The sequence below is a fragment of the Mus musculus genome, chromosome 13 (genome assembly GCF_000001635.26).
Source record: "Mus musculus strain C57BL/6J chromosome 13, GRCm38.p6 C57BL/6J".
Lineage (NCBI taxonomy): Eukaryota > Metazoa > Chordata > Mammalia > Rodentia > Muridae > Mus > Mus musculus.
In genome coordinates, this window is record NC_000079.6 from 30,936,579 (window position 1) to 30,949,375 (window position 12,797).

Sequence of the window (12,797 nt, forward strand, 5' to 3'; positions counted from 1 at the left end):
TGGGCTGCAGCAAAGCAGGACTGAAGACTCAGTAACTCACTCTGAGCAAGTGTGTCCTGCTGGCTAGACTAGGAGTGGAAGACACTGAGGCTTCCCAGAAGAAAGTTATCTGAGCACCAGACAGCAATGGGACCCTGTGCAAAAGGACTACTTCAGCAGCCATCATGGATATTAACAAGGGCTCAGGACAAGCTTATGCAGAAATCCGACATTCTGTGGCTGTCATTAAATCTGGCCCTCATCTTCTATGAGCTATTCTAAATATCCTGAAGTAGGTACTCAAAATAAAATTTTATTTTCAACTAAGTTTTCTTTATGTGCTATATAAACAATTATAAAATGATGAATTTTAGAAAAGTGTTTACACATCCTCTAAAAATCTGTAAAATAGGCTCATGCTTTGATTTTACAGTTCACTTTCTAAAGATATATATATATATATATATATATATATATATATATACACACATATATATGTATACTTATACACACACATATATTTATATATACACATATATACATATATATTTAAATGGTGTTGTATTTCTATACACAAATGTATACTAATACCAATATATATAAACTAATTCATTTTCATTTTCCTGTATTCCTTACATGTTTTTACTTCAAAAGTACATATAAGGATTTATGGAGGCCAGCACTATAGAATAAACCTCTATGAGCTGAGATGGACAACAAAACTTTATTTTTCAATATATAGAGAGATACTGACTGAATATAATAAGGATTGATGGTCTTATACAAAAATTTTATGTTTGTATATTATTGTAAGATCTTACAAAATCACAATGAGGTACCTATCAATATTTTATTAAGAGAGATAAAGTATCCATTGGAACAATTTAAAAATTAATAATTTGTTCTTGTAAGTGTTAACACTTCACAGTTATCTTCTAGGTTATCCAACCCTATGAGGTTGATAATGTTTGGTGCTATTCTTCTTTTACTCCCAGAAAACAGGCATTGGAGCTTCACAGCTGCTGGAGATCAAAGTCTGGTTCCTCAGCCCCAAATACTAAGGCTGCCAAGCAGCAGGGGGGAAGTGGGACCTCAGGGGACAAAGCACAGAGAGCTAGGTAGAGAGGGCTGCACTTCACCTGGCCCTACAAGGATACGACCACCACAAATGTGGCCAAAGTAGAAGCTATTTCACTTAGAATCTTAAGTGTATAACAACATTAAAGTAATGTCATATGTTCAAGATCAAGGAGCCAAGGGACAGATGTCACCAGTAACTTGGAAAGACAATAATTCTTAGACCTGTCTTCACACTGACAGTCAGCTTAGGGAACTGCCTCTCAAAGAGAAGGGCTGACAGGGGTTCAGAGCCAGCCCGGGGGACTCTACCATGAGAGTCGCCAGCAAAGGAAGGTTAACTCAACCTGAGACACATCTTAGTGTTGTCAAAATGAACACACTACATCTAATAAGACATGAGCATTAAGCGCGTTTTATACGACGTCTACCAGTTTTAACATCTAAAGGTCAATAGCTTTTCTTTAGGATAAAGTCTTACCTATTTTTTCAGGCTTGAGTAGCTTAAAAGAGACAGTTGAGGTTCCTTTACCCCCTGACTTAGTTGTGACAATAATGTCTCCTTTGTCATTTTTGGCTTGTCCCACTCGACAGACAATTTTACTCGCAGACATCCATTCTGCCGTGAGGAGGCAATTATGTCCACAAATTGTCAAGCCTGGAAGTAAAAGCATGTATACAACAAATAAAAAATAAAAACACATAATAATGTTTCCTGTTTGAATAGATGTCTACAGCGCCTGGCACAGGCCATGGAATCTGGTTTTCTCTCTGATACCTAAGATTTCCTTCACTCCCTCAACCATCAGCAGAATTAGAACAATGGCCTCCAGCTACGTCCAGGCAGTCAGGTTACTTAGGCTGCAAGACTTAAACTGTTCTCAGAAAGAACTGCTACTATTACAAGTTTAAGTTATTAACACAGGGTGTTAAGATACAGGAATACACTTAGTGATCATTTCCAAAAAGATTTTAAACATATCCATCTTCTAAAAAGAATTTGTATGTGCTTCTTCTGACGTCAGTTACACACAGGCTAGAGAATGGACTGAGCTGCGTATTTAATGTGTATCACGCATGGGCTAGAGCACAGTGCTTCACAGACACACTCTTGGCTTCTGCTGGGTTACTCTCAGTTCTCACATCTCCACAGGAGATCTCAGTGGTGCTTTATCCGCTTTCGTGTTTTCCTAATAAAACAGACACTATGCTATGCCTTCTGTCATTCAGCTTCCAGTAAACCCGGACAAAGGCCCATCACCACACCCTAACAAGGAGTGACTGAAAGCAATGCCCAGCCAGAGTATAGTGTAAAACCACAGTATTGTAAATCACTCATGAGTTAATTACCCTGCCAGGTAACAAAACTATAATTCAAACTGAGGAATGGGGGCAGACTTCAATTATTTTTATCACAAAATGAAAATAAGATCATGTATCCTATTTATTTCTTAAGCTTTTTATTTTTTGCTTACTTACTAAAAACTGACAAATCTAACTTGATGAAATATAATAGCATCATATTATATTGGTTTGGGGCACTGAAATTTTTTATTTCTATTGTTTGTTCGTTGACACAGAGTCTCACTATGTTGTACTGACTGGCCTGTAATTCTGTCAACCAGGCTGGGCTCAACCAAACAAAGAAATCTGCCTCCTCTGACTCCCAAGGCTAGACTTAAAGGAGTCCACCCCCAGACCTGGGTTACCCTCAGGTTTTAAAAAGTAAGAGAATTCCAAGTAAAGTAGATTTTATAGTGTTTTTACTTGACTAATATAGGTGTATTTCAGTTAAAAACACTTAAATTATTTAACAAGTTGAGTTTGCTCCTTTTAAAAATAAGTTCTTGGCAACAGCTAAACTAGCATGGTTATGAAAGTAATATACACTTGGTCAAATAAAAATAGCACCATTCAAAACTAAAGCAAAAGCAAAATGTACACAGACTGCTAACTGTTGTGTTTTAACACTATATAGGACATAATTTAGAAGTGAATTCCATCTATATAGTATGTTTTCATACATTCCAAGGCTTATTTCCCAGTATGGATAAACAAGGAACCGGACAAAGTCAAGACCCTGGATGAGACCTGACCCCTCTGGGCTGGAATGTGGCTCCTCTGCTAGAATGATTGCCTAGCACACACAAAGCCCTTGCCCTGGTCCGCAGCACAGCATGCATCAAGCATGGCTGTGCATGGCTACAATCCCAGCAACTGGTAAGAAGAGGCAAAAGGGTCAGAAGTTCAAGGTCACACTCTTCACACACCTATCTTTGTAAGAAAAAATGTAAGAGATGTTTACTAAACTATCAAATACTATAGCTAAGGATAAAAACGGAAAATTACACATAATATAATTAAGTAACCCTAGCAAAGATTCCCTATCTGGGCAGCACAGACCTCAATTATTAACTGCAATGCTAAACTTCAATTTGCTTCCTCTAAAAAGAAAATATTTTCTGGATGGTCAAAAACTAGTCAACCAGCAGTTAATGCGAGAGGCAGTTCCAGCTCAGACTCTAGAACTCAGCACTGGGTCTCTGTCAATTAGGAAACCAGTTGTGAGAATGTCACATCTAGAGTGAACTCAGGTGAAAGATTAGAACAATATCCAACAGCATGCCCTGGCAATTCACCTCTACAACTTCATTTGTAGTTCATATAATTTATTATGAGTTACATTTAAAATCTGCATGCTAGCCCAGCTACCCAACATTCATTTCTATTTTTAAAAACAGTATTAAGGTTTCATCATAGCAAAATAAGCAGGGCTCACCAAGTTGAAGAAACAGGAATAAACCTTAGCCATGACATATTTTCTAAAGAATTTGTAGAAAGACAGCATAGATCTAATTTGATAATGACTTTCATTAAAAAAAATAGAAAAGAATTCCTTTTTATTTCAAAACTATGTATCCTACATTAATAATAAAACCCAGCTTGTCACAATGCATGAGAGGCCATGCCCTTACCTATGAGGTCAGTGGGACCAGTACCCAGGTTCTCCCCTCTAATTGTGACTTTGGTCCAAGGTATTCCTTCATTTGGAGAGATGCCTGTTACAAGTGGGGGCTGCCGGGATCGAGACATGGTACTTTGTGCAGCAAACTCGTGATCCAGTTATAGAAGCAACCTGTTAAAACAGAGAATTGGTGCCAATTGAGCTAACAGAAACCATGAACATAGGAATGTTTGACATTTGGGAGCAATACATAAAAAGTATTCATTCACTACAGTTCTGGAGCTTGGATTGGTTTGGTCATTCACTGTATCCATCAACATTTACCAAGATGAAGTTTATAATGGACACTTGTTAGCACTGTGAGAAATATTTCACAGAAACAAAACCATAAGTCCCAGGTCCCAAATGTTATCATCATGTTACTGCACAGCTCTAGGCCTACATAACTGAGTCACAAATACTACATGAAATCATCTCATTGTTCTACTTTAAAAGTTTTCTAAGAAATATACTATAGTTGTAATTAAAATATATTTATATCCCTGTAAATATAGGAATTCACTTTGTTTAAATTATAATGTAGTTTATATTTTCTATCATATAGTACATAAATATACATACAACTAACTCAAAATGCAAATGTCCTCTTATGAGTTACATATGCTTTCTGAACACCTATGACGTAGATTTATAGGCAGAAACACATATTCACTTACTGCTAAGAACTGACAGCATGGATGAAAATGCACACTGGGAAGTCAAAATAGAGCTCTGCTCAAATACTGTACTCTAATTTGCTATGTCCGCTCTCAGCAATTATCTGTTAGTTCTCAAAACTAAGCATCTAACCAATTTCATCCTTGCTTTTAGAAGTTTTTGTAGGATACCCACTGTCCACAAGCTTTATGTTGGAAAAACATAAGTATTTTGTGTTTAAAACTTGTTAGAACTAGACTTCTCTCTACCTCCCCTCCTTCATCTTCAGCCACTTCATTTACATTCAAAACTAGAGCATCAATCATCTCTGAAAATTCTTAAGATACTCTACATCCTACAGCATCAAATAGTTTGCCAAGCCTGAATCCCTTATGTAAATATTAACAAACACATCATTTCATTAACATGCAAGTCTGCATTCATCCTTAATAACTGGCAAAATTCTACATCAAAAGGTATTTATGCTTTATTATCTGCAAGTGTTTGTATATCAACTTTATGTACCTACAAGCATTTTAGTAAAGAGGTCACAAAGAGAAAAAGTACGAAAAATCATCTGAACTAAATCAACTCAGCACTAACAACTGAGTTTAGCTATATTAGGATTCACATTTATACATTAAAAAAAAAAATCCATTGTTTAGGGCTGGAAAAATGGCTCCGCAGTTAACAGCACATACTGCTGTTGCAGAGGACCCAGGTTTGGTTTCTAGTACCATGGTGAACAGCTCACACCACATGTCAGTCCCTGTGCAGGAGGATCTGATATCTCTTTGCTGCGTGGGTACCTGTTCTCACAGGCATATATGTACACATAATTAAAAATAAAACAAATGAATCTTTATAAATGTAGCTACTTAAAACATTCCAGAAGGAAACAATTAGAAAAAAATTCCAAGTTCTATTTGCAAGCTAGAGATGTAGCTCAGCTACAATGCCTGCCTAGCATGCACGAAGACTTGGGTTGGTTCCTCAACACTGCATAACTGGCGATGGGAGCCCCTGTTGGTAAGTCCAGAACTTGGGAGATATGGGCAAGATGAACAGAGATTCAAGGTCATCCTTGGTGGTTAGATAGTGACTTCTAGGATAGCCTGGTATGAATGGGCCTTTGTGTCAAAAAACAATCATACAAAACAAAACTTTTTCTATTGAAAATATCATTATGAGCAAAGAAATGTACAAGAACTTATAAAAAAAACCTACAAACAGGAATAATAAAGACTTAAGTAAGTGAAGATCTATATACCACATTCATGGATCATAAGGCAGGATGTTACTAAAATATCAACTGATCTATAAATTCATGCAAGTTTATATATTGATTTTGGCAAAATAACTCAAAAATTCCTAAAGACAGTCAAGGAACTTAGAACAGTGAAAACAATTTTAAAACAAAAAAAGTGCATAAATTCCAGATATTTTACAAGTCTACAGCAATGAAGACAATGTGTTATTACCATTAAGGTGGGCTGACAGGTGGTGGGATATAGTAAAACACCTCACGCATGTTCCTTGACTGCTAACAGAGGTTCCAAAGCATATCAATGGAGAAAATAGATAATATTATCAAACGTGTGCAAATTATTGAATATGTATTCAGGAAAAGAAAGGAAAGCTTTTAACTATAACCTCATACCTTACAAAACTCACTTCAAAGTGCATTATAGACTCAGACATGAAAACTAAAATTATAAAGTACAAGATGATGCCATAAAAAACTACCAACATTGGCTGGAAGTATAGATTGAGCTATTTTTAATTAAACAAAAAGTAACCATACATTTTTTTAAACTTTTTTTTTACTTCACCAAAATTAAAATCCTCTACTCACCCAGAGAAGTGTCCCAGAAAAAAATATTCACACACACACACACACACACACACACACACACAACTAAGTAGCTTATATAAAAAAAAATTAATGGAACTTAATAGCAAAATATTTTTTTAAATAAGCAAATGATTTGAAAAGATTTGAAAACACTTCACAGAAGATAAATAAATTCAGTTGTGGAATATGATGGCACGCATCTGTAATCCCAGTACTCAGGAAGCTAAGGACGAGTAAGTTCAAAGATAGCATGGGCTATATTGTATGACCCTGTTTCAAAATGTTTTCTACGACTAAAACATTATGCATATATAGTATATGTATATACACATCTATGATGCATAATTTATATAAATAAGTATTTATGCAATGCATATAGTGGTAGAAATACTTAGGCACTTCTCATAGTGAATATTTCAAGCTGATATCACCAACAAAACAGTATCTTCAAAAAAGTCATCTGCTCTGAATTTCCTTGTGTGCAACAAACTACTTCCAGAAAGATGGAGCGCACATATAAAAGAGGACATATATAAAAAAAACTCTGACACAGTGGCATGCTCCAGTGAAGAAGAGGCAGAGGAATGGAGACATGTCAAGGTTGTAGCAGCCTACCTAGCAGACAATTAGTGTCCAGATTTAGGAAAATATAGCATCCAAAGGGAGTTGTCCAGGGGGCTCTCCTGTTGTGTCCCCTAGTGTTACAATACTAACCCAAATACAAGGACAATCTCTCTTATGTGTGCCTGCACCCCTTGCCTGTTTTTAATAGTGCACACTGAGGAAAAATAAAACAAAACTGATAGCAGTAAGTTGTGTATGTTTTAAAAATATTCAACTCTACTCTAGGAACATAATCAATGAAGAGATGCATAGAATAATTACTGTAGAAAGTCATTTACTATCCTATGACCACTAATAATTACAGAGAAAATCAGGAAGGGGGAACAGTGATCCGATGTAAAGTGAAATATATATACATATACATATATATACATATATATAGACACACATATTACAAAGAAAAATCACTCAAGGAACACTAAACTAGTAAGTACATGATTTAAAAACTGGATAGTCATATAGTATTTTTAAACAACTCCATATAAATGAACTTCAAAGAGAAATCAATTTATTGTCCAAGCCAAATTAGTAAGAATAGTAGATAAACCTATAATAATACTTTGAAAGTGTCAAAATCAAGAAAAATTTTTAAAAGACTGAACATCCACCTCAGTTGATGGACATTTATTTTCAAATGGCATCACACAAAATAAACAGGTAAATGGAAAGAATAAAGAAAACGGGCCTAAAAGTAAATATTGGATGATCTGGCTAAGTGACTTGGCAGAAATTGTTACTTTTAATATTATTAAAAGGCTTTTATTTTCTTAAATTTTGAAGTTACCTCAAAATAAAGTTTAAAAATGTCCTGATATAATTTTGAATTAAAACACAAATGCAACAGATTAAAATCCTATTCAGTTCATGTTAATTTAAAAACTCATGATGAAGATATTTATACCTAACATTGACAAAATACACAAACAAGCAACTAATAAACTGATTTTAAATAATAGAAAATAATCAACAGGTAAAGTTAATTTTATATAAAATAGCATTTTACAAATGATTATTCTTTTAAAGGGATAACTATTGCTCTCTTTTACTCGTCCTCTAAAAGAAGACATAATAGTGTTTCAGATACTTAAGTATATTCCCGGAAACTATGATGTGGAATTTAGCCTGGTAATGTATTAATAAAAATTTAAGGACCTACAAAGGCATACATGGGGGCAGGGGAGAACATTTAACAACTCTTTTAACAAATAATTGTGTTGTTCCAAAGATACTATAACATTTACTGCATTGAAAATAGACAAGAAAAGATAAAATAAGTAATTTGTCTCATGGATTAACATCCACAAACCAATTCTTGACAAAGGCAAACTCGCCTTTAATTTGCATAGAAAATTGAGTCCTCTGAGTGATTTAATTATCTTACTGACACTACGAAAATTACACCCCAAATTGGATAAGCACGTGGATTCTTTGGACTACTTTCAGAATCTGGTCTAGTTCACATAGAACGTAGAACCAAATTTCTAAGTACAAATGCTCTGCTTTCTCTGTTGCCAAAAACACAGTGGCATGACATCTTAATGAGATTAAGGAATTATCACTGACATTATAGAGAAAAGCTTACTAACAGAAATGTCACTGCCGGTAACCATTGGGAATGGTGACTATGATTAGCAAAAAGGGATGTGCTGGGATTCATAAGGTTTAGAAAGAAGAGAGTTGATCAATCCAACAAATACCACGAAGGCTCTCATCTGAACATACTACAACCCAGAGATATGCAATGAATTTTCGGGCAGCACACCCTGAAGTGCTTACTGCTCAAGCATGAGGATCCAAGTCTAATCCCCAGAACCTATGTTGAGAAACAACAAAACAAACAGAAGAGTGGCGTGGCACACATTTGCAGCTGGAGAGGCAGGGAGAAGTAGATCCTTAGAGATCACTGGCCGGCCAGTCTAGCTTACTTGTCAAGCTCTAGAGCAATAAGAAACCATGGCTCTAAAGACAAGCTCCTGAAAGGCTTGTTCCCTGGTCTTCACACACACATACACACACACTTTATTATAGCTTGAAATCTCTTTCTTCTTGAATTAAATGAAATACAATAGGATAAAGCTGGAAGACATGGTTCAAATGAGTATGTAGCTGGTTTAGTTGGTAGTGCTGTCTGGGTAAGGTTTAGGAGGTACAGCTTCCTAGAGGAAGTATGTCACAAGGGGAAAGCTTTGGGGTTTTAAAAGCCATCTGTCATTCCCAGTTAAAGCTCTGCTTCCTACACAAAGTTTAGGGTTTGAGCTCTTGGCTATTCCTGTACCATGACTGTCATCTGCTGCCAAGATTCCCTGTCATAATGGATTCTTATTGTTCTAAAAACCATAAGGCAAAAACCCCTCCTTTCTATAAGTTGCCTGGGTCATTGTGTTTGAGCTTACCAATAGAAATCAGAAAGCATGTCTGTGTTACAGCACAGACATATACACACACAACCTGAATATCCCGAAGCTTTCCCAAAATAGCGTTTACAAATAGTTCTCACCTTTCTTTAAATAGTCACCAAACAAACAAGTGTCTGACTCCGAGGTGAGGAAGAGAGTTGTCAGAGAGTTTAAACCCTGAAATGGCTACTCACCAGTAACGTAAAGACTCCTACCGAGGACCTTCAGAAGACCCTTGTTTGCCTCTCGGAATCTGTGGTGGACATACAAAATCCATCTCAGACCTTTCAGAGAGACTGAGCGCATTAAGTCTCTCAAAATACTTAGTTTATTTTAAAAGGAGAATTTTCTCACTCTTCACAATTTATTTCATAATAAAATAATACAATAATTGTTTCAGGATTCAGTTATATTATTTTATTATAATCCTTTTTTTCCAAAACAACTAAGTTGAATATAATGTAACTGTCAAAACCAAAAAAACAATCACATGAACTTTTAATTATTTCTCCAACTGTTTCTTAACAGTTTACAAAGGAAGCACTCAACAAAATAAACACTCTACCAAATCCATGGGGTTGCAGGCTTTTAACACAAGTAACTCAAAGTCTCAGTTCTGGAAAGTGCTTCAATTAAGAATTCTTTTAAAAAGAAAATCAAGGCTGCTTGAAATTCATGAAGCAGGAATAAAATACTGAAGAGAAATATCTTCATGAACCAAAACAAGATGAAGCAGAGTATTGCTCAAAATATTACATAAGGCCATTGTGGGGTTTATCTGATGTCCATCAAAACACTGTAGAAGCTTCCTATTATCCACCCGCACTTGCACCATGGTTTCTGGGTCTCTGCCTTGAGACATACACAGAACGGCATTTGGAGGATTTCCAAGATTTTTAAAATAGCTTTTAATAGTCACTCTATCAGTTTCTACAGTCAAGTTCATTCTGCCATTGAGGTTTGCTTCCACCAGCACATGACTGCCCACGTTTGCCATCCTTTCCACCATGTTCTTCAAGGTCTTCAGAGCTGGCAGATAAACACTCACATCAGAGCCCCGAACATGGGGCTCTGTGCAGTCTTTCCATCGCCTTCTGGGAAGCACCCTCACAGGCAAATCGTGGACCACAGCACGGGTGTGGCCGGGGCACGATGCCAGCTCCACCACCAAAGTAAGGCAGGGGCGCTGCTTGTTGGTGAGCTGGAGCTTCAGGGATGAAGCATTGCCGGCATTCTTCACGGCTCTGGCCAGATGCTCAGACATCAGCTCAAGACAGATCTCGTTGAACTCCTGCGAGGCACCCTCCATGCAGAAGTGGTGGAAGACATCGCGCCGCATCTCACCCCACAGCTGGGCCTCACCCAGCAGCCCCATGGGACAGAAGTACAGCCTGTCAGGGCACACACGGAGCACACAGACCTTCGCCAGCTTTGCTACGGTGCTGCTGACCTGAATGAAGAGCTCTATAAAACGCTTGCTGGTGATCCTGGCCCGAAACCTCATGGTGCCTCAAAACCTCGGTGGTAGAGAGAGCTGTGAGGAGCCCGCTGCCAGAGAAGTCAGCTGGTTCACTCTTCCGGCCTGGAGTGTAGCCTGCTTACCCTTCCGGCCTGGGACACAGCCAGTTCACCTACCAAGACTGGGGTGCGCTCTACTGCCCCTCCCTCCTGCCCCAGCACTGCCTGCATTTGGGTTCCACCTACCTGCAGGCCCACTTACACCTGAGGCCACCGAGGGCAGATGCTACAGGGACACACTTTGGACTGTCTCTTCACCTTCCTACCTACCTGCCCTATTTGAATATTTCACTGCTTCTGGTCTGCTCATAAGAAGGTCACTCTACATAGTGTGACTACAATTAAAATCACCAGCACCATTGAGACAACCAACCCTTTTAAAACATTTTGGTGCATACATATACTAAATATATATTATAGTCCTGTTCAGTCCAGACATTACTTGCAGACGTTACTACATGTCTTATAAATAATGTGATAAATTGGATACACATTTTATAACCTGGCATTTGTGCCTAAAATGCACATATAATGGATATCACTCCATACTATCACATGCTAGCAAGTCTATATCATTTTCATGGCTAGTTTTCCAGTATATTGATAAAAATAATTATTCTATAAGAGGAATTTACATGATCCAATTTTGACCTATTCCTAGGATAACAATGAATTACACAAAATACATTTACTTTTGTCAGTATTTACTTGAGTTAAGTTTAAAGGGAAATCTTGGTTATTGCATGTACATATTAAAACTCTTCTGTTACCAAACTTTCCCAAAGAAATTTCTATCAACATACCTTCTCATCAGCAGCATCATATAACAATCTATGTTGTATGTAGTGATGTGATAGGTAGAAGAGCATGGCTTCAACTTACAATGTATGTATGTGAATTTTACATTCATGACCTTTTGTGGAGTTTGTTGCTTGATTTTTAAGATCTCTGATAAGACCAGGCTGGTGACACATTCCAATAATTCCAACACAGGGGCCCAGAGGCAAGGAGGAAGGATCACAAGTTTAAGGAAAGTTAGGGTTACATTCTAGGCCAGTCTAAGCTACATGGTGAGATTTTTATCTTAAATAAATAAATGGGTAACAAAAGAATAAAATCTCTGACAAGAACATTAGCCCTCTGTCCCTGTAAATATGGCCCAGGTTAGTATTTGGCTTTCATATTATTGATGATGTTCTTTACCCTTAAGAAAATACTGAATCTTTGTATGTGAAATGTATTTGTCTTTTTTTTTTTTTGTGCTCCTAGAGTCCTGATCCATGTGAAATACAAAGGATGAAGCTCAAACTTCTATACTCATCTAGTACAGCAGAGTGTTTGCTCAGCTCCACTTTTTTCAACTAGGCAGTGATGATGATGGCACAGATCTCTGACTAAGGTGTCTTAGAGACCAAGATCTGACTGCTTTCTTCATCTTACTCCTGCCCCAAAATGAGTCCTGACTCTCATTCCAATCTTTTTTTTATTATTATTTTGGTTTTTTTTTTCAAGACAGGGTTTCTCTGTGTAGTTCCCTGGCCCGGGAACTAACTCGTAGACCAGGCTGGCGTCGAACTCAGAAATCTGCCTGCCTCTGCCTCCCAAGTGCTGGGATTAAAGGCGTGCGCCGCCACCACCGCCCAGCCTAATTTTAGCTCATAGGCAGCAGCATCTAGGTCAGAGCAAT

At 37.3% G+C, this 12,797-nt stretch overlaps 2 protein-coding genes across 8 annotated transcripts in view; both read right to left on the minus strand.

The window, feature by feature from the left end:
- Exoc2 (exocyst complex component 2) overlaps window positions 1–12,797 on the minus strand; it is a 184,581-nt gene that overhangs the window by 147,063 nt on the left and 24,721 nt on the right. For 5 of the 7 annotated variants that reach the window (XM_011244328.2, XM_011244326.3, NM_025588.2 and 2 more), the window contains exons 2-3: window positions 4,032–4,192; window positions 1,538–1,714 (exon numbers count right to left, since the gene is read on the minus strand). In XM_011244328.2, coding sequence (XP_011242630.1) covers window positions 1,538–1,714; window positions 4,032–4,149 — 295 coding nt within the window. In that variant the 5' untranslated portion in view covers window positions 4,150–4,192. Of the gene's footprint in view, window positions 1–1,537; window positions 1,715–4,031; window positions 4,193–9,786; window positions 9,846–12,797 lie in introns of all 7 variants that reach the window. The other 2 variants (XM_011244327.3, NM_001360093.1) reach the window with 1 other exon arrangement.
- On the minus strand, window positions 9,998–11,183 carry Hus1b (HUS1 checkpoint clamp component B). Its single transcript, NM_153072.2, has one exon. It carries the CDS (start codon window positions 11,094–11,096, stop codon window positions 10,266–10,268), a length of 831 nt encoding a protein of 276 aa, NP_694712.1. The 5' UTR covers window positions 11,097–11,183; the 3' UTR covers window positions 9,998–10,265.

Bases quoted from the DNA above. Each gene is read 5' to 3' on its own strand.
- Hus1b (NM_153072.2), bottom strand. From the start codon at position 11,096: ATGAGGTTTCGGGCCAGGATCACCAGCAAGCGTTTTATAGAGCTCTTC.